The 22702-nt window shown below is 44.9% G+C and overlaps 1 protein-coding gene across 2 annotated transcripts in view; it reads left to right on the top strand.

Annotated features, from left to right (window-relative positions):
- Positions 1–4928, top strand: part of LOC130298120 (oocyte zinc finger protein XlCOF22-like) — a 71201-nt gene extending 66273 nt beyond the window's left edge. For both annotated transcript variants that reach the window (XM_056551015.1, XM_056551016.1), the window contains one exon: positions 3364–4928. In XM_056551015.1, coding sequence (XP_056406990.1) covers positions 3364–4793 — 1430 coding nt within the window. In that variant the 3' untranslated portion in view covers positions 4794–4928. The remainder of the gene's footprint in view (positions 1–3363) is intronic.
- Positions 4929–22702: the final 17774 nt, after the last annotated feature.

Genomic DNA, 22702 nt, shown 5'->3' with positions numbered 1-22702 from the left:
TGTGTGAGAGCCTCTGCTGAATGTCCTTGTTATATTATACACCGGAGAGTCTATATAATGTGTGTGAGAGCCTCTGCTGAATGTCCTTGTTATATTATACACCAGAGAGTCTATATAATGTGGTGTGAGAGCCTCTGCTGAATGTCCTTGTTATATTATACACCAGAGAGTCTATATAATGTGGTGTGAGAGCCTCTGCTGAATGTCCTTGTTATATTATACACTGGAGAGTCTATATAATGTGGTGTGAGAGTCTCTGCTGAATGTCCTTGTTATATTATACACCGGAGAGTCTATATAATGTGTGTGAGAGCCTCTGCTGAATGTCCTTGTTATATTATACACCAGAGAGTCTATATAATGTGGTGTGAGAGCCTCTGCTGAATGTCCTTGTTATATTATACACTGGAGAGTCTATATAATGTGGTGTGAGAGCCTCTGCTGAATGTCCTTGTTATATTATACACCAGAGAGTCTATATAATGTGTGTGAGAGCCTCTGCTGAATGTCCTTGTTATATTATACACCAGAGAGTCTATATAATGTGTGTGAGAGCCTCTGCTGAATGTCCTTGTTATATTATACACCAGAGAGTCTATATAATGTGGTGTGAGAGCCTCTGCTGAATGTCCTTGTTATATTATACAGCAGAGAGTCTATATAATGTGTATGAGAGCCTCTGCTGAATGTCCTTGTTATATTATACACCAGAGAGTCTATATAATGTGGTGTGAGAGCCTCTGCTGAATGTCCTTGTTATATTATACACCAGAGAGTCTATATAATGTGGTGTGAGAGCCTCTGCTGAATGTCCTTGTTATATTATGCACAGGAGAGTCTAAATAATGTGTGTGAGAGCCTCTGCTGAATGTCCTTGTTATATTATACACCAGAGAGTCTATATACTGTTGTGTGGGAGCCTCTGCTGAATGTCCTCATAAAAAAAAGGAAAATATATGTATTATTAGGCATATGTGTTTTATGTTTGTTGATTATTTATCCACGGTCTATAGAAGTGTTTTGCCTATGTCTTTTTATACATGAATGTTTTTAGTTTTTTTTTATATTTACATATGTATGAAATGTAACAATTGGATGTATTTATGTTTAACCCCTTAAGGACGCAGGGTTTTTCAGTTTTTGCATTTTCGTTTTTTCCTCCTTACCTTTTAAAAATCATAACCCTTTCAATTTTCCACCTAAAAATCCATATTATGGCTTATTTTTTGCGTCACCAATTCTACTTTGCAGTGACATTAGTCATTTTACCCAAAAATCCACCGTGTAATGGAAAAAAAATCATTGTGCGACAAAATCGAAGAAAAAACGCCATTTTGTAACTTTTGGGGGCTTCCGTTTCTACACAGTGCATTTTTCGGTAAAAATGACACCTTATCATTATTCTGTAGGTCCATACGATTATAATGATCCCCTACTTATATAGGTTGGATATTGTCGGACTTCTGGAAAAAATCATAACTACATGCAGGAAAATGTATACGTTTAAAAATGTCATCTTCTGACCCCTATAACTTTTTATTTTTCCACATACAGGGCCGTTTGAGGGCTCATTTTTTTGCGCCGTGATCTGAAGTTTTTATCTGTACCATTTTTGTTTTCATCTGACTTTTTGATCACTTTTTAATTGTATAAAAAGTGACCAAAAATACGCTTTTTTGAATTTTTTTTACGTGTACGCCATTGAACGTGCGGTTTAATTAACAATATATTTTTATAGTTCAGACATTTATGCACGCGATGATACGACACATGTTTATTTTTATTTACACTTATTTTTTTATGGGAAAAGGGGGGTGATTCAAACTTTATTAGGGAAGGGGTTAAATGATCTTTATTAACACTTTTTTTTTTACTTTTTTTTTTTTTGCAGTGTTATAGCTCCCATAGGGACCTATAACACTGCACACACTGATCTCTTATACTGATCATTATTATCCCATAGGAGACTATAACACTGCACACACTGATCTCTTATACTGATCATTGTTATCCCATAGGGGCTATAACACTGCACACACTGCTCTCCTATACTGATCATTGTTATCCCATAGGAGACTATAACACTGCACACACTGATCTCTTATACTGATCACTGCACACACTGATCTCTTATACTGATCATTATTATCCCATAGGAGACTATAACACTGCACACACTGATCTCTTATACTGATCATTATTATCCCATAGTAGACTATAACACTGCACACACTGATCTCTTATACTAATCATTGTTATTCCATAGGGACCTATAACACTGCACACACTGATCTCTTATACTGATCATTATTATCCCATAGGAGACTATAACACTGCACACACTGATCTCTTATACTGATCATTATTATCCCATAGGAGACTATAACACTGCACACACTGATCTCTTATACTGATCATTGTTATCCCATAGGGACCTATAACACTGCACACACTGATCTCTTATACTGATCATTGTTATCCCATAGGGACCTATAAAACTGCGCACACTGATCTCTTATACTGATCATTGTTATCCCATAGGGACCTATAACACTGCACACACTGATCTCTTATACTGATCATTGTTATCCCATAGGGACCTATAACACTGCACACACTGATCTCTTATACTGATCATTGTTATCCCATAGGGACCTATAACACTGCACACACTGATCTCTTATACTGATCACTGGCGTGTATTAACACGCCTGTGATCATTGCTATCGGCGCTTGACTGCTCCTGCCTAGATCTCAGGCACGGAGCAGTAATTTGCCGATCGGACACAGAGGAGGCAGGTAAGGTCCCTCCCGGTGTCCTGTAAGCTGTTCAGGATGCCACGATTTCACCACGGCGGTCCCGAACAGCCCAAATGAGAAGCCGGGATACTTTCACCTTCACTTCAGACGCGGCAGTCAGCTTTGATCGCCGCGTCTGAAGGGTTAATACAGGGCATCACATTGATGGCCACTGTGACGACCCAATATGACGCGGGGTCACCGCGTGACCCCGCGGCATATCGCGGGAGCCGGCGGAGGACCTAAATATACGGCCTTTGTCGTTAAGGGGTTAATATTTTTATGAATGCAATAAAAAGTTATGTTAATAAAAAATAAAAAAAAGATATCGTTGTGATCGTATTGATCTGACTTATATTTTTATGCACAGTGAATGAAGGGCGTTAATACAATGTAAGATTGGTGCCGCAAAAAAACAAAAAAAAGCTCTAAAACGGCTCTGTAGATGGAAAAATAAAAGAATTATGGGAATGGGGAGGAGGAAAAAAGAAAACACAAAAGCTTAAATGTCCTGTGTTGTTAAAGGGTTAATACTGATAATAAAATCTGTGTTATTCTCTGCAGATTCTTGTACCAGGAGATCAGAGGAGAATCTTATATCTTCAGATTATAAAGCAGATGATGATATCACACAAGATACATATGAAGAACATTCCATTATCCCAGATACACCCTCAGCCCTTCACAGCCAAGATCTGTCATCTCATCCTTATATACAGGTCCTGTCTTCTCAGTCATCACAGGATGTTCAGCAAAATAATGGTTACAGAAGGAATGATGGACATCAAAGAGATCAAACAGGGGAGAAGCCATTCTCGTGTTCAGAATGTGGAAAATGTTTTAGCCTTCAATCAAATCTTGTTCAACATCAAAGAACTCACACAGAGGAGAAGCCATTTTTATGTTCAAAATGTGGGAAATGTTTTACCCAGAAATCCTATCTTGTTGAACATCAAAGAACTCACTCAGGGAAGAAGCCATTTTCATGTTCAGAATGTGGGAAATGTTTTACTCAGAAATCAGACCTTGTTCATCATCAAAGAACTCACACAGGAGAGAAGCCATTTTCATGTTCAGAATGTGGGAAATGTTTTCCTTTTAAATCAGGTCTTGTTGTACATCAAATAACTCACACAGGAGAGAAGCCATTTTCATGTTCAGAATGTGGAAAATGTTTTAGTCAGAAATCAGGCCTTGTTCATCATCAAAAAAATCACACAGGAGAGAAGCCTTTTTCATGTTCACAATGTGGGAAATGTTTTCCTTTTAAATCAGGTCTTGTTGTACATCAAAGAACCCACACAGGGGAGAAGCCATTCTCGTGTTCAGAATGTGGAAAATGTTTTAGTCTTCAATCAAATCTTGTTCATCATCAAAGAACTCACACAGAGGAGAAGCCATTTTTATGTTCAAAATGTGGGAAATGTTTCTCTCACAAATCAGGTCTTGTTAAACATCAAAGAACTCACACAGAGGAGAAGCCATTTTCATGTGCAGAGTGTGGGAAATGTTTTACCCAGAAATCCTATCTTGTTGAACATCAAAGAACTCACACAGGGAAGAAGCCATTTTCATGTGCAGAATGTGGGAAATGTTTTACTCAGAAATCAGACCTTGTTGTACATCAAAGAACTCACACAGGCGAGAAGCCATTTTCATGTTCAGAATGTGGGAAATGTTTTACTCAGAAATCAGACCTTGTTCATCATCAAAGAACTCACACAGGAGAGAAGCCATTTTCATGTTCAGAATGTGGGAAATGCTTTCCTTTTAAATCAGGTCTTGTTGTACATCAAAGAACTCACACAGGAGAGAAGCCATTTCCATGTGCAGAATGTGGAAAATGTTTTAGTCAAAAATCAGACCTTGTTGTACATCAAAGAACTCACACAGGAGAGAAGCCATTTTCATGTGCAGAATGTGAAAAATGTTTTGCTGATCAATCACATCTTGTCAGACATCAAAGAATTCACACAGGGAAGAAGCCAATTTAGAGTATAATATATTAACAATGTGCACAGGATAGTTGACAGATATATAATTATTTTTTTCCTTGTTTTTTATTTCAACAACAATTAAACAATTATACATTCCATAGAAAATCACATTTCCATTTTTCTTTGTCAATTATCAATATTTCTGAATTTTTTTTTATTTTACCCCTCCCCCCCCCCTATACATCTCTCCAATCTGGTTCCAGTGCCCTGTCCGACCCTCGACATCTAAATATATCTTTTGCTTTATCTAATACTACCTTCCCCCCCCCCCGCTAAATAAACCTTCCTATCCCTAAAACCAAACAAAATAGGAAAGTAGCATTTAGCTCCTCCCCCCCCCCCCTCAGAATCCAACTTTCAATCCAGACCCAACCGCATTACTCCTCTCCTCCCTCTCACCTATTTCCTCACTTTCTCTCTCCTGGTATTTACCATACATATCTTCATTCCCCTCCCCCCCCCCCCTACTAATTTAGTATTTGCAAATTTCCTTCCCTTGCCAGCGAGGGGCGCTGCGCCTTCACGCCCCACTCCTCCCTGACTATTTGTGCTCCACTGCTGATGGTCTATTACGCACCCTCCAGGATCAGCAGTTTCGGGGAGGACCTTTGAAGAGCTATTTTAACTTTTTATTTATTTATTTATTTATTTTCTTAATTTATCAGGGAAACCGCTCATATTTAACTCCTTCTCGTGGTCCACTTGGTCCAGTGCCGGGGCTCTCACCCACTCAATTCTCATTCCAACTCGGAGAGAAGGGAAATAATACCATCTTATAGATGCTACTGGCTTTGGTCGGAGAGAACACCCCCCCCCCCCTTACAAATATATATAACCCCCCCCCCCTTACAAATATATATAATCACCCCGCCCCCCCCCTTACAAATATATATAATCCCCCCCCCCTTACAAATATATATAATCACCCCCCCCCCCTTACAAATATATATAATCCCCTCCCCCCCATGGCAGGAGGGAGGAAGAATAAGATTAATACTCCACCCTTATCCCTTTATCTAAGACTCCACCAGACACAATCTTTCTCTCTCCGTCATACCTTTAATCCACCTATCCCAAATTAAGTGGAACTTAGCCAAGCACCCGGCCTTAGCTGCCCAACAGAACTCAGAATTCACCATCTTACATACTGTAGCTTTAAAGGAGAACTCTGAATCCAAGCTTTTACCCACCATTATCTAGCTTTCCCCAAGATATATAAGTATGTAAATGACCTCCGTAGCGTTACATGCAGCCATCCATGTGTTACAGCGATTCCGGAAGTGCAGCCTGTTTTTCCAAATTCTGACTGTCGTTTCACGCTCTCCGGCCGCCCACGGCCATCTTTGGAACGATTTGTCATCATGCAGCGGTTCCTGCCCGTTATATGGCAGCCCCCACTAGTGCCATTCGTTCCCTCCCATCTATGAATATTCATATACCCCCTCGTTTCCTCAGCAGCTATTCGCTCTGCTGAGTAAACTCCTCTCCCACAATCCTCCTATCAGCAGACGTGAGGCGCGCCTGCGCACTCAGCAGCCTAACCGGACCGGACATGTGATCTCTCCCTGCCTATAATATAACTTAGAGTTACGCCGCCGTAACTCTAAGTTATATTCACAAAGCAAGTTACGCTAGTAATGTGAGTAAAGGCAGATTGTAGCGCATGCGCAGAAGCATTGGAGAGCGCTGCTTCATAGAGGAGACCTGGCTAATCACAAGCAAAAACTGAATATACTAATGCATTATTATAATTATGTAAATGTATTTCTCTCATTATAATGTAACCACCCATCTTCTATATATAGGAGGGATTTGTTTTAATAAAGTTATTCTTTGTTGGATCTTTTGGTGGTTTGTCCTTTATTTCTGTGAAAAGCGCTTTAGAAAACTTTTTTCTATCTTGCCCAAAGTTAGTATTTTTTAATACTTGTTGTTCATAGTCAAATAATAAGTAACAATAATACTATTTTTAATATATTACACTAAATTTTACAAAATGATATAGTTTTATATATTGAATAACAGTGTTATATATATATATACAGTGTGCCTGCTGCTGTTTAGAAAACTAAAATCCCTAATATATGTATATATATATATATATATATATATATATATATAGTTACCGTATAATACATATATATATATATATATATATATATATATATATGTTTTATACGCAGAAGTTCATGTGCTGAGTATACTGTGGATCATTGTTTTCCAACCAGGGTGTCTCCAGCGGTTGCATAGCCCTTGCATTTTTTTCCCCCCCTCTGGTCTGTAGCACACCTGGGGGAGGGGTTAATTGATTAACTGACATCTGAGAAGTTTTATAAGCAGGAGTTTAGAAAGCAGGAGTTGTAAGCAGGACCCACTGTAACTGTAAGTATTACTCTCCCTTCATACAAGTAGTTTTTCTTAATAGTTAATAACAGCTGTTTGTCACCAAGGATATGGACAGCAGGATTGGAGGTTTTCTTCAGTGCACATTGTGCCACATGTATACATCTCTGGAGCAGCAGCTTCAGGGTGAATACCGCTGTGACAAATGTCAGCATGTTGCCCACCTGGAAGCTCTTATTAGAGATCTAGAGGAGCAAAATGCAACATTGAGGGCGATTGACAATCTTACAGAGCAAGCAGTTAGTGGGGTAGAAATGGAGGTTGGAGAAACTAGCCAGGAGGCCCGAGTAGGGAGCTGGGTTAATGTAGTTAGAGGGACTGGAAAGGGGGCAAGGAAAAGGAAGGTCACTTCTGCTTCTGATCTCCCAAGTAAAATTGCCAAGTTGGGCAATGATGCGAGGGCCTCAGTATCAGAGATGGCAACCCTAGTGGATACTGGTCTCCCTAACAGCCGGGGGAACAGCTCAACTAGTAGTGTGGGGGATGGTAACGCAGGTAGGCCAAGACAGTTAGTTGTGGTAGGGGATTCTATAATCAGGAAGACGGATAGAATAATTTGTCGCCAAGACCACCTCAACCGAATGGTTTGCTGTCTCCCAGGGTTCGGCATGTGGTGGAAAGGGTGGACAAATTACTAGGGGGGGCTGGGGATGACCCAGCTGTCGTGGTCCATGTGGGAACCAACGACAGAATACATGGTAGGTGGAGGTCCTTGAAGAATAATTACAAGGAACTAGGTGCCAAGCTGAAGGGAAGGACCTCTAAGGTTGTGTTCTCTGGAATACTTCCTGTGCCATGCGCATCGCAGGAAAGACAGCGGCAGCTTAGGGAGTTAAATGCATGGCTTAAGTTGTGGTGTGAGGGGGAAGGGTTTGGGTTTTTAGAGCACTGGGCTGACTTTTCATTGGGGTACAAACTCTATTCTACGGATAATTTGCACCTGAATGGAAGGGGGTCTGCTGTGCTGGGGGAGAGAATCCTGGAAGGGGTGGTTGAGTATTTAAACTAGGTGAGTGGGGGGAGGATAATAAAGCAAAGAAAGCAGACAGTGGGATGGATAGGTTAGAGAGGGGTCAGGACATAATGGTAGGTGGAGAGGAGTCCTGTGGGGGGAGGATAAGAGCAGTGGATAAGGAGATCCATGCGTTATAAACGTAGCCCGAAAAATTGTAATCCCAATAATTCAAAAAATTCCATTAGCCCCAATAACTCAATAACTACAATAAGCCCCATTAACTCAAAAAATACCTGTCACGATGCCGGCTGGCAGGAGGTGGATCCTCTGTGCCAGAGAGGGATTGGCGTGGACCGTGCTAGTGGACCGGTTCTAAGTCACTACTGGTTTTCACCAGAGCCCGCCGCAAAGCGGGATGGTCTTGCTGCGGCGGTAGTGACCAGGTCGTATCCACTAGCAACGGCTCAACCTCTCTGACTGCTGAAGATAGGCGCGGTACAAGGGAGTAGACAGAAGCAAGGTCGGACGTAGCAGAAGGTCGGGGCAGGCAGCAAGGATCGTAGTCAGGGGCAACGGCAGGAGGTCTGGAACACAGGCTAGGAACACACAAGGAAACGCTTTCACTGGCACAATGGCAACAAGATCCGGCGAGGGAGTGCAGGGGAAGTGAGGTATAAATAGGGAGTGCACAGGTGAACACACTGATTAGAACCACTGCGCCAATCAGCGGCGCAGTGGCCCTTTAAATCGCAGAGACCCGGCGCGCGCGCGCCCTAGGGAGCGGGGCCGCGCGCGCCGGGACAGGACCGACGGAGAGCGAGTCAGGTACGGGAGCCGGGGTGCGCATCGCGAGCGGGCGCCACCCGCATCGCGAATCGCATCCCGGCTGGAGGCGGTATCGCAGCGCACCGGGTCAGTGGATCTGACCGGAGCGCTGCAGTAGCGAGAGTGTAGCGAGCGCTCCGGGGAGGAGCGGGGACCCGGAGCGCTCGGCGTAACAATACCATTAGCCCCAATAACTTAAATAACAACGTTAGACGCAATAACGCAAAAAATCCCATTAGCCCCAATAACTTAAATAATAACGTTAGACCCAATAACTCAAAAAGTCCCATTAGCCCCAATAACTTAAATAGTACAATTAACCCTTATAACTCAAATAATAACATTAACCCCAATAACTCTGAAAATCCCATTAGTGAGACTATATGTGTAAAACTTAATGGAAATGTAAAGTGTATGTTCACAAATGCCAGAAGCCTAGCAAATAAAATGGGGGAGCTTGAGGCCTTGATACTGGAGGAACATATTGATATAGTTGGGGTCACTGAGACATGGCTGGTGATATAGTTGGGGTCACTGAGACATGGCTGGACTCCTCGCATGACTGGGCTGTTAATCTGCAGGGTTTACATTGTTTCGCAAGGATAGAATGAACAGAAAAGGTGGTGGAGTCTGTCTGTATGTAAGAAGTGGTATGAAAGTCAGTGTGAACGATGCCATAGTGAGTGCTGATTCTGAGGAGGTGGAATCACTGTGGGTAGAATTACAAAAGGAGGGAAATACTGAAAAAATAATATTTGGTGTAATCTACAGATCCCCTAATATCACTGAAGAGATAGAAGGTCGGCTGTATAAACAAATAGAGAGGGCCGCCCGGGCAGGTACAGTGGTAATAATGGGAGATTTTAACTATCCAGATATAGATTGGGGTCCGGGGTTGGCTAAAACTACAAAGGGGCGACAATTCCTAAATTTATTGCAGGATAATTTTATGGGCCAGTTTGTGGAGGACCCAACAAGAAGTGATGCCTTGTTGGATCTGATCATTTCCAACAACGCAGAGCTGATTGGTAATGTAACTGTGCGGGAAAACCTTGGTAATAGCGACCACAATATAGTTACTTTTGACTTAAAATGTAGAAAACAAAGACAGGCGGGGAAGGCAAAAACATATAACTTTAAAAAGGCAAATTTCCCTGGGCTGAGAGCTGCACTACAGGACATAGACTGGGGGGAGGTGTTGGGAAATACTGATACAGAAGGGAAATGGGACATCTTTATATCAACTCTAAATAACTATACAGCTAAATATATACCAAAGGGGAACAAATATAAACGATTAAAACTAAATCCTACATGGCTGACAAATTAGGTTAAAAGAGCAATAAACAACAAAAAAATAGCCTTCAAAAAATTCAAATCTGATGGGTCAGCGATAACATTTAAACAGTACAAGGAGCTTAATAAAATCTGTAAAAATGTAATAAAAACAGCAAAAATTCAAAATGAGAGACAGGTGGCCAATGAAAGCAAACCTAATCCTAAATATTTTTTTAGATATATAAATACAAAAAACCAAGGACAGAGCATATAGGACCCCTTAATAATGATAATGGGGAGGTTGTCACGGGCGATCAAGAGAAGGCGGAGCTACTGAATGGGTTCTTTAGTTCTGTATATACTAGGGAAAAAGGAGCTGACATTGGCCAGGTCAGTGCTGGTAACACATAATGTACAGGTCAGTGCTGGTAACACATCATGTAATGTACTGAACTGGCTTAATGTAGAGATGGTACAAGGTAAGTTAAGCAAAGTAAATGTAAGCAAATCTCCAGGGCCGGATGGATTACACCCAAGAGTTCTTAGAGAGGTAAGTTCAGTAATATCTGTACCCCTGTTCATGATATTTAGAGATTCTCTGGTGTCTGGTATTGTGCCAAGGGACTGGCGCAAGGCTAATGTGGTGCCAATCTTCAAGAAGGGCTCTAGGTCTTCGCCAGGCAATTATAGACCGTTAAGTCTAACGTGCATTGTGGGTAAATTGTTTGACTTATAAGGGATTACATACAGGAATACATAGGGGATAATTGTATTATAAGTGATAGCCAGCATGGGTTTACTAAGGATAGAAGTTGTCAAACCAATCTAATTTGCTTTTATGAAGAGGTGAGTAGAAGCCTTGACAGAGGAATGGCTGTGTATATAGAGGGGGGCTGTGTATATAGAGGGGGGGCTGTGTATATAGAGGGGGGCTGTGTATATAGAGGAGGGCTGTGTATATAGAGGGGGGCTGTGTATATAGAGGGGGGCTGTGTATATAGAGGGGGGGGCTGTGTATATAGAGGGGGGGGCTGTGTATATAGAGGGGGGGCTGTGTATATAGAGGGGGGGCTATGTATATAGAGGGGGGGGGCTGTGTATATAGAGGGGGCTCTGTATATAGAGGAATTGCTGTGGATATAGTGTTTCTGGATTTTGCTAAAGCATTTGATACTGTCCCTCACAGACGTCTGACAGGTAAGTTAAGGTCTTTGGGTTTGGAAACTTTAGTTTGTAACTGGATTGAACACTGGCTCATGGATCATACCCAGAGAGTGGTGGTCAATGATTTGTACTCTGATTGGTCCCCGGTTATTAGTGGTGTACCCCAAGGTTCTGTACTGGGCCCGCTGCTGTTTAATTTATTTATCAATGATATAGAGGATGGTATTAACAGCTCTGTTTCTATCTTTGCAGATGACACCAAGCTTTGTAGCACGGTACAGTCTATAGAGGATGTGCATATAGTGGGGGGGCTGTGTATATAGAGGGGGGCTGTGTATATAGAGGATGGTAATAACAGCTCTGTTTCTATCTTTGCAGATGACACCAAGCTTTGTAGCACGGTACAGTCTATAGAGGATGTGTATAAGTTACAAGATGACTTGGATAGATTAAGTGTCTGGGCATCCACTTGGCAAATGAGGTTCAATGTGGATAAATGTAAAGTTATGCATCTGGGTACTAATAACCTGCATGCATTGTATGTCTTAGGGGGGATTAAACTGGCAGAGTCACTGGTAGAGAAGGATCTGGGTGACTTGTAGATCACAGACTACAGAATAGCACAATGTCAGGCTGCTGCTTCCAAAGCCGGCAGGATATTGTCATGTATAAAAAGAGGCATGGACTCGAGGGACAGGGACATAATACTCCCCCTTTATAAAGCATTGGTACGGCCTCACCTGGAATATGCTGTTCAGTTTTGGTCGCCTGTTCATAAAAGGGACACTGTGGAGCTGGAGAGGATGCAGAGACGCGCGACTAAACTAATATGGGGCATGGAACATCTTAGCTATGAGGAGCGATTAAAGGAGTTACAATTGTTTAGTCTTGAGAAGAGACGTTTAAGGGGGGATATGATAAACGTATATAAGTATATAAATGGCCCATACAAAAAATATGGAGAAAAACTGTTCTAGGTTAAACCCCCACAAAGGACGAGGGGGCACTCCCTCCATCTGGAGAAGAAAAGGTTTAGTCTAAAGGGGCGACTGTGAATTTATGGAACGGTCTACCTCAGGAACTGGTCACAGCAGGAACAATTAACAGCTTTAAAACAGGGTTAGATACATTCCTGGAACAAAATAACATTAATGCTTATGCAGAATTATAAAACTACATCCCTTTCCCTTATCCCCTTACACCCTTCCCTTCAATTTCCTGGTTGGACTTGATGGACGTCTGTCTTTTTTCAACCATACTAACTATGTAACTATGTAAGATCATTAGGGGGCGGTGGTGCAGATCATTAGGGCAGTAGTGCAGATCATTAGAGGGCAGTGTCAAAGATCATTAGGGGGCAGTAGTGCAGATCATTAGAGGGCAGTGGTGCAGATCATTAGGGGGCAGTGGTGCAGATCATTAGAGGGCAGGAGCAGTGGTGCAGATCATTAAGGGGCAGTGGTGCAGATCATTAGGGCAGTAGTGCAGATCATTAGAGGGCAGGGGCAAAGATCATTAGGGGCGGTGGTGCAGATCATTAGAGGGCAGGAGCAGTGGTGCAGATCATTAGGGGGGCAGTGGTGCAGATCATTAGGGCAGTAGTGCAGATCATTAGAGGGCAGGGGCAAAGATCATTAGGGGGCGGTGGTGCAGATCATTAGGGGGCAGTGTCAAAGATCTTTAGGGGGCAGTGGTGCAGATCATTAGGGCAGTAGTGCAGATCATTAGAGGGCAGTGTCAAAGATCATTAGGGGGCAGTGGTGCAGATCATTAGGGGCAGTGTCAAAGATCATTGGGGGCAGTAGTGCAGATCATTAGGGGGAAGTAGTGTGGTAGTCGGGTGATGCAAGCTAGCTGCAGGGTCTGGTGGTATTAACCCTGTGTGGGGACGAGTTGGTATTAACCCCTTATTTGTATCGTGACGCCAGGGTGCAGGTTTTCCAGTTGGTTCACTGCTGCTAATCTGCCCAGAAACGGTGATGGAAGTAATAGAATGTCCACGGCTGAAGTTATGCAGAACGTTAACTCTTTACTTGTAGCTTGTGCAGCAATAACAACCATTAACAGTCTTTACGGTTCTGAGGTATCTGGTTTGCAGGTAACCTCGCACACTTGTCAGGACTGAGCATATACTTGAGTGAACCACTGTGCTACTGTTACTTTGGCTTGGAAGTAGTCACAGAGTTATAAGTGGCTGCTGTGAGATGGCTTGAGGCCTATCCGAGATGAGTAGAGATAAGAGATAAATCTGTGCTTGTCTTATCTGATGATACCGGAACTAACACAGGAACAAACAGGAAGAAGGATCAGAATACAGTGGTCCCTCAACATACGATGGTAATTCGTTCCAAACGAGCCATGGTTTGTTGAATCCATCGTATGTTGAGGGATTCGTGCAATGTAAAGTATAGGAAGCTGTAGTCCCCTGTCCCCGCTGTTCCGGACCGCGACCCGCCACTCCCCATGCTGTTCCCGTCGCTCCCGATGGTGACCCCGGGCCTCCGCTGGGCTCTCCTGGTCTTCTCCGGTCCTCCGCTGTCTTCCGCAAGGCCTTACTGGGCCTGCGTAGCGACGTCATTACGCCACTGCGTACGCCGTTCCTATTGGATGACGGGACGGCGTGCGCAACAGCGTATTGACGTCACCGGAGAGGGCCGAGAAGACACCGGAGGACCAGCGCTGGACCCGAAGGGCACCCCGGAGCATCGTGGAGGGGTAAGTAATACTCACCGCACCACACGGGGAACATTAAGCTGCTATCCGGCAGCAGCTTAAGCATTTTGTGCTGCCGGATAGCACTTAATGCGATGGCCCCGACATAAAATGGCATCGTATGTTGATGCTGACATCGACATGCGATGGCCTCTGAGAGGCCATCGTATGTCGATTTGATCATATGTCGGGGGCCATCGTATGTCGGGGGGGTCACTGTACAGCCCTTTATATAGTGTGGGCTAGACTAATGCTCATTGGTGGTAGTTGCTTAGTTACCTGTGACCATTGAATCATGGGTACATCACATGACTCGCAGGTCCAAACATATAACTCTATACAAATATCACATGATAAACGTATCACATGACTTAAGGTTTTATATATCACCAATCACATATACCATACAATTTATACAACTTCAATTATAACTGGCAGAGAATATAGAAGAAGAAAAAGGGTTCTTGTCATAAACGTCCACGGGGAGACAGGGATCAGAGCCAAGGGCATGAAGTGACTCTGATTAAGGGGACTCTTACCATGGGACAGAACTGTTACGACACTCCCCGACAGGTAGAGGAAGCCGCCGCTTGGAATGATCCCCTTCTCCAGGAACGCAGGTTGGTTCCAGCCGAACGTCCAACTCCCGACTGGAGGATACGAACGCGGCCGCTCCCGATCAGCAAATCAGTCGTACTCCTTCCATAGCTAGAAATAACGAAAGCGCTGTCCCAATAGTAATTCCCCCCCACAAACGAGACCAGCTCTGTCTTGAGGGTCAAATAGGAATGACTTTAATGGGGCTACCTGCCCGGTATTTATGCAGGTTTCCACCAGGTGGACACACCCCTAGGGGACCTGATGGAAGACTGTAAAACATAGTGGACAGTAGCCAATCGAGGTGGCTTAAACATAAGCCCTTCCCACTTTACCCATACCTCCCTCCTATCTGTCCCCCAGAAAACTGGGAAGAAATCCAATTATCTCCCAGGACGAAGAAACCAATTATCTCCCAGAACAGAGACAATCGCCATCCCAGAACACAACAAGAAAACACATTGAAACATATAAATTACGAAAAAGAAGGCGGGCGGCAGCTTCAAGCGGTGTTTGGTAGATAAAGGGTCCGTTTTTAGTTCCATAGGATTTGTACCGAACACTGCTGATTTTTCCTCGGGTCCCAAAAACGGCCGCCGCCTCGTGGTCGGCGAACGACGACCACCCGTACGAATGGAATGGAGAGGTGTCTGCGGTTAACCACAACGTTCTAATTGGGGCCAAGAGGTTAACCAGCAGATGGATCCGTCACACAGCTCCCCCCTTGTGGGACACTCTGACAGACCCGGCTTGACCCTTTTGGCGGGTCAACTTGGGGATGACCGGACTAGGAGGTGGTAAGAAAGTTGGTTTGCCGAGACAATCCATCTACATCCAGGGGCATCCAGGACAGGGGCATTCATAAGAGCTTGTTTAAGGGCTTGAACTGGAGACCACAGGACCTGCTTAGGGAGATTTTTCTTGGCCAGGTCAGTCAGGGGTTTAGCAATATTGCTGTAGTCGGGGACAAAGCGTCTATAGTATCCTGCTGTCCCTAGGAAGGCTAGCACCTAGGTCTTAGTGATAGGTGTGGGCCAGTTAGCTACTGCCTCTATCTTGGCTGGCTCTGGTCTCTTGCTCCCACACCCCACTCTGTGACCCAGGTATTGGACTTCAGCCATGCCTAAATGGCACTTTTCTGGCTTCAATGTCAGGCCAGCGGCCCGAATTTTGTCCAGGACTACCCCTACATGCACCAGGTGTTCCTCCCAGGACCCACTGTAGATCGCAATGTCATCCAGGTATGCACAAGCAAATTCCTGGAATCCATCGCTGGAAAGTAGCCGGGGTATTCTTCATCCCAAATGGCATGACCTTGAATTGGTACAAGCCAAATGGGGTGACGAAGGCCGACTTGGGGATAGCATCCTCGGCCAGGGGAATCTGCCAGTAGCCTTTACACAGGTCTATGGTGGTCAGATAGCGCCCCCTGGTAATGCGGTCTAATAATTCATCTATCCGGGGCATCGGGTAGGCGTCAGTGGTGGTCCGCTCTTTGAGTCGCCTGTAGTCCACACAGAACTGGGTGGTCCCATCCTTCTTAGGCACCAGGACTACAGGCGAAGCCCACGGGCTATCGGAGGGTTCAATTACCCCAAGCTGGGTCATCTCCTGTATCTCCTTCCGCATTCCTTCTCAGACTGCTTCAGGGATACGGTAAGGGGGTTGTTGCAGAGGGTTCTGTCCAGGGGTCTCTACCTTATGTACAGCTAGGGTAGTGTAGCCGGGCTCTTGGGAGAATGTCGCCTGCTTCTCCCATAGAAGCTGTCTTGCCTGTTCCTTCTCTATGGGGCTAAATTGGTCACCTAGCTGTACAAGGCTGGTAAGGTCAGTCTGGGAGTCCCTCTCTAACAAATCTGGTAAGGGTAAACTCTCTGTATGTCTGCAGCAGGGGCACATACTGTAGCGATATCCTCCGGTCTGTCCTGATACTCCTTCAGCATGTTCACATGAAAGGATAGCTGGATCCTCTCATCTGAACAGCTGGCTATAAGATAGGTAGTATCACATACCTGAGCTAACACCATATACGGGCCCTGCCAAGATGCTTGCATCTTGTTTGCCTTTACAGGTTTGAGCACTAGCACTTTCTGCCCAACCTGAAAGACTCACTGTCGGGCACCCTGATCGTACCACCTCTTCCGTCTCCCCTGGGCCACCTGGAGATTTTCTCTTACCATCAGAGACAGTTTCTCCATGCGGTCCCGGAGTTCCAGGACATACGTCACTATGGGGGTCCCTTCTTGCTCTGTCTCCCCTTCCCAGTGGCCTCTAATGAGATCTAGGGGCCCGCGGACCCTTCTCCCATATAGCAACTCAAAGGGGGAGAACCCAGTAGATTCCTGGGGCACCTCTCTGTAGGAAAACAACAGATTAGGCAGGAATCGCTCCCAGTCTCTGCAAGTGTCGGAAAAGGTCCTCAACATCTGTTTGAGGGTGCCATTAAATTGCTCACAGAGACCGTCAGTCTGTGGATGATAAGTTGAGCGAAGCAGTGGTTTAATGCCGCACACCTTCCACAGTTGTTGGGTGAGCAGAGCGGTAAATTGGGTTCCCTGGTCAGAGAGAATCTCCTTAGGGAACCCAACCCTGGTAAAAATCTTAACCAGGGCATCAGCAACTGTCTCTGCCTCTATATTAGACAGCGCTACTGCCTCTGGGTAGCGGATGGCGTAGTCCACCACGGTGAGAATATATTTCTTACCGGATGGGCTAGCCCTGGCCAGTGGACCTACAATGTCAACGGCTATGCGGGCAAAGGGCTCCCCAATGATTGGCATAGACATAAGCCTAGCTCTTGGGTGGTCCCCCCGCTTTCCTACCCGTTGACAAGTATCACACGTACTACAATATATCCGCACAGCCTGATTGAAATTTGGCCAAAAGAAGTTCTGCAGGATCCTATAGGCTGTGTGGCGGGATCCTAGATGTCCAGCTAGCGAAACATCATGCCCTATCCGCAGAATCTCCTGCCGCTATTTTGCGGGTACTACCAGCTGTAGATTCGGCGGAGGGGCAACACTCCTTGGGGAAGGCTTAGGGATCCTATATAACCTGCCCCCCACCCACTCATACCGCTCCCTATCTACTCCTTCTTCTTCAGTATCCGCCCTGTCTCTGTACTTCTGGAGCGTCGGATCTGCTTGGGTTTCCCTCCCAAACTCCTCCGGGGAATCCCAGCTAACAAAGGTCGGTTCTAGGTTACCAGTCGGGGAATCGGGTCTTACCTGGGTCTCAACAGCAGGTGAGCTGGTTCCAGCAGCACGGGTCTGAGCACGGGCAGTCACTGGGTTAACATCCGCAGGTCCCATTGGAGCATAAGCGGAAACCAAAGGGGCCAAGTCATTCCCAAGCAAAACATCGGCAGGTAAGTCTTTCATGACCCCCACATTCACATGTCCAGAGCCTGCTCCCCAATCCAAATGAACCCAGGCAACAGGTAGACGGAACACGGCGCATCCTGCTACCCTCACTGCTACCATATTTCCAGTATGTTGGTGTTCCGAAACCAGGTTCTTTTGAAGCAGGGTCATAGTGGCTCCGGTGTCTCTCAGACCAGTGACCATTTTGCCATTCAGTTTAACGGTCTGCCTGTGCTGTTGATGGTTATCCTGCTGGGCTGCTTGTACTGGGTCCGCCTCATGTAGTATACCCCAAACTTCCTCCTGCTCAAGACAGCGAGCGGAGGATTGGGGTAGCTGCTGATTTCCGCCGGCTGGTCTTCTCCATGACTGGGCTTGGTTGGAATTGCTCAACAGGCACTCTGGTCTCTTGTGCCCCAATTGTTTGCACCCATAGCACCGGATAGGCTGGGAGTAATCTCGGGCGTTCAATCGGGCTGGTTGAACATAATTGTTCGCTGGTGGCATCGTGGGGTTGCGTTGCGCTGGGGGGTGATACACAGTAGAGGTTGGAGGTGCTGCCGTTTTATACTCCACTCGGGTAGGGACCTTGGTTGTTTCCTGGTCCAGCTTCCGTGCATCTGTGTACTCCTCAGCCAGACGAGCAGCTTCGGGTAAGGTAGCGGGTTTGCGGTCCCTAACCCACTCTCTGACTCCTGCAGGTAAACGATCAAAGCAGTGCTCCAACAAAAACACTTGTGGCACCTCTTCCCCAGTTACCGCTTGGCACCCTGCCATCCAGTGGGCTGCGGTGCGGTGTAGTCTGCATGCCCACTCCACATAGGAATTGCCAGCTTGTTTGTTAGTGTCCCGGAATCGCCACCGGTACGCCTCAGGGGTTACAGTGTATCTGGCTAAAAGGGCATCCTTTACTGCCCGGTAACTTGTAATTTCCTCCTCTGGGATGGCCCAAAACGCCTCACTGGCCCGGCCGTATAACTTCCCAGAAAGGATGGTGACCCATTCTTCTGCGGGTACCTGGTGCAAGGCACACTGCCTTTCAAAATAAGCCAGGAACTCGTCAATCTCTCCTTCTGATTCAACAAAATGTTTAAATGCAGCAAAGGGTACCCTCCTCCTTCCAATATTTGTATTGGGTACCTCTGCGGCTGCGGCTCCTCTTCCCTGGGGCGCCTGCTGTGCTGCTACTGCTGCTTGCACCTGCACTACAATATCTGCTGCAGGGTTGGGGTCGAAGTGTGCCGGGTGTCGGGTGTTAAATCCAGTATGCCAGGCACATTAGCTCTCTCCATTCCCTGTGCCGCATCCATTTCCAATAATATGGCAATAATCTCTCTTTTCTTGAGATTACTCACTGATCGTCCTCTGCATTCCAATATATCTTTAAGGGTAGCCCGCCTTCATTCTCCATACTGCATTTCCATCCTGGGATGTGTAGCTGGCCTTCTGGGCGATGGGATTTGTCCCGCCTTTGCCACCAATTGTTACGACACTCCCCGACAGGTAGAGGAAGCTGCCGCTTGGAATGATCCCCTTCTCCAGGAACGCAGGTTGGTTCCAGCTAATCCTCCAACTCCCGACTGGAGGATACGAACGCGGCCGCTCCCGATCAGCAAATCAGTCGAACTCCTTCCATAGCTAGAAATAACGAAAGCGCTGTCCCAATAGTAATTCCCCCCACAAACGAGACCAGCTCCGTCTTGAGGGTCAAACAGGAATGACTTTAATGGGGCTACCTGCCCGGTATTTATGCAGGTCTCCACCAGGTGGACACTCCCCTAGGGGACCTGATGGAAGACTGTAAAACATAGTGGTCAGTAGCCAATCGCATTGGCTTCAACATAAGCCCTTCCCACTTTACCCATACCTCCCTCCTCTCTATCCCCCAGAAAACTGGGAAGAAATCCAATTATCTCCCAGGACGAAGAAATCCAATTATCTCCCAGGACAGAGACAATCACCATCCCAGAACACAACATGAAAACACATTGAAACATATAAATGACCAAATGGAAGATGGGCGGCAGCTTCCAGCAGTGTTTGGTAGATAAAGGGTCCGTTTTTAGTTCCATAGGATTTGTACCGAACACTGCTGATTTTTCCTCAGGTCCCAAAAACGGCCGCCACCTCGTGGTCGGCGAACGACGACCACCCATATGAATGGAATGGAGAGGTGTCTGCGGTTAACCACAACATTCTAATTGGGGCCAAGAGGTTAACCAGCAGATGGATCTGTCACAAGAACCATGTTCTGTACCAGGACACCACAAACCCCCTTACTTGAAAGAAGTCGTCCCCAACGTAAGTCCCCTGGCAGAGGAATGGAATGGCCAAGGCCTGATGCAGTCCTGGAGCTCAAGTTCGTTAGTGTCCATTCCAGGCTGATGGGGAAAAATAAATGAGGAAAGTAAACAAACAGTCTCTTGTATTCCATAAGAAAGTCCTTGTATGCTTTGTATGCTCCGGCACTGTTTTGGAAGTGTCCATGCTTATATAACCGGATAAAAGACAAATATATATATATATATATATATATATATATATATATATATATATATATATTGTTTGTTTGTTTTTAAACAGGATGAGCATGAACAGGGTTAGCTAAAATATCAGATTTTTCTAGCTCACCAACAGGATTAGCAATAACAAATAATAACCTGTAACTATTGTGTGTATTTTTATTATTTTTTTCTGTATGTATCATGTATGTTATTCTATTTCATGTGTGGTATAACTCTATACCCTTAATTATTTGGTTTTGTAGTGTACATAGTTACAGTTAGTATGGTTGAAAAAAGACATACATCCATCAAGATTAACCAGGGAATTGAAGGGAAGGGTGTAAGGGGATAAGTGGAAGGGATGTAGTTTTATAATTCTGCATAAGCATTAATGTTATTTTGTTCCAGGAATGTATCTAACCCTGTTTTAAAGCTATTAATTGTTCCTGCTGTGACCAGTTCCTGAGGTAGACTGTTCCATAAGTTCACAGTACTCATGGTAAAGAAGGCGTGTCGCCCCTTAGACTAAACCTTTTCTTCTCCAAACGGAGGGAGTGGCCCCTCGTCCTTTGAGGGGGCTTAACCTGGAACAGTTTGTCTCCATATTTTTTACAATTGTAACTCCTTTAATCGTTCCTCGTAGCTAAAATGTTCCATGCCCCATATTAGTTTAGTCGCACGTCTCTGAACTCTTTCCAGCTCCGCAGTGTCCCTTTTATGGACTGGTGCCCAAAACTGAACAGCATATTCCAGGTGAGGCTGTACCAATGCTTTATAAAGGGGGAGTATTATGTCCCTGTCCCTCGAGTCCATGCCTCTTTTTATACATGACAATATCCTGCCGGCCTTGGAAGCAACAGCCTGACATTGCATGCTATTCTGTAGTCTGTGATCTACAAGTACACCCAGATCCTTCTCTACCAGTGACTCTGCCAGTTTAATCCCCCCTAAGACATACGACGCATGCATGTTATTAGTACCCAGATGCATAACTTTACATTTATCCACATTGAAACTCATTTGCCAAGTGGATGCCCAGACACTTAGTCTATCCAAAGCTTGGTGTCATACAAAGCTTGGTGTCATCTGCGAAGATAGAAACAGAGCTGTTAATGCCATCCTTTATATCATTGATAAATAAATTAGTGTAGTTATACTATAACTATAAACATCAAGTTAACTTATGTAGTACTGAGGTTGTGGAGTATGTATACTATGGTGAGGCTAATACATACTGAATACATTAGAGCATAAATCACATTTGAGTACAGTTCACAGTTGAGTATAGTTCACATTTGATTTTGCATAAAGTTGATATTACGCCACTGACATTTTAGACACTTATACACTGTTTTCGGATTGGGTTGCCTGAGGCTATCTCCCCAATGCCTGTGCTACTAGGGCCTATCCATAACCAAATACTTATCCCTAGAACATTAGATACAGATAACATTTTGGGTGCTATCACCTTTAAGTTTTGACCTTTAACATGTGTTTTCTGTTAGCTACAGGTATACTTTCTGGCCACAAAAACATTCCTGACACGTAAAGACAAACTAAGCAAGAGAAATGAAAGACACTGAGTGTATAAGGTGGCTTGGAACTGATATGAGTAATGTTACAGTTCCTGACGTACATGTACTGAGTAGTGAGAATCATGTACTGAAGTTTGTGTGAACTGCAAAGTACTTATTTGTTTGTGTACACTGAAATCAATATTATGTGTACTGAATTAGTGAGATAGATTAGATTAGTCTCGGTATCTAAGTGGAAGCTGCCCTTGTGTCGACCTTTGAGCCCGACGCAACACCACCTCCTGGGTTTCAGGTACTGCTTCTTCTCCCGACACTGCTTCTTCTGAGGCACTCGGTTCTTCGGCCCTTGAGGGACCAGCTTGAGGGCTGGATTCCAGAGTATCACTTGGACCTGGGCTGAGAGGATCCATAAGGATTGGAGAGACAGGATCTCTACTTGTACTGGAATTTGCAGAAGGTGTTGTCGGAGACAGACTCACAACTGGAGAGGAAACCAGGGTTGGTTGTGTTAGAGTCGGACATGGCATAGCACAGAAAACAGTTGGTTGATGAGGGGAGAACATTGGCACAT

Source organism: Hyla sarda, assembly GCF_029499605.1.
Source record: "Hyla sarda isolate aHylSar1 chromosome 1 unlocalized genomic scaffold, aHylSar1.hap1 SUPER_1_unloc_22, whole genome shotgun sequence".
NCBI classification, from domain to species: domain Eukaryota; kingdom Metazoa; phylum Chordata; class Amphibia; order Anura; family Hylidae; genus Hyla; species Hyla sarda.
The sequence above is the reverse complement of the archived record's forward strand: the minus strand, read 5'-3'. Positions and strand labels throughout refer to the sequence as shown.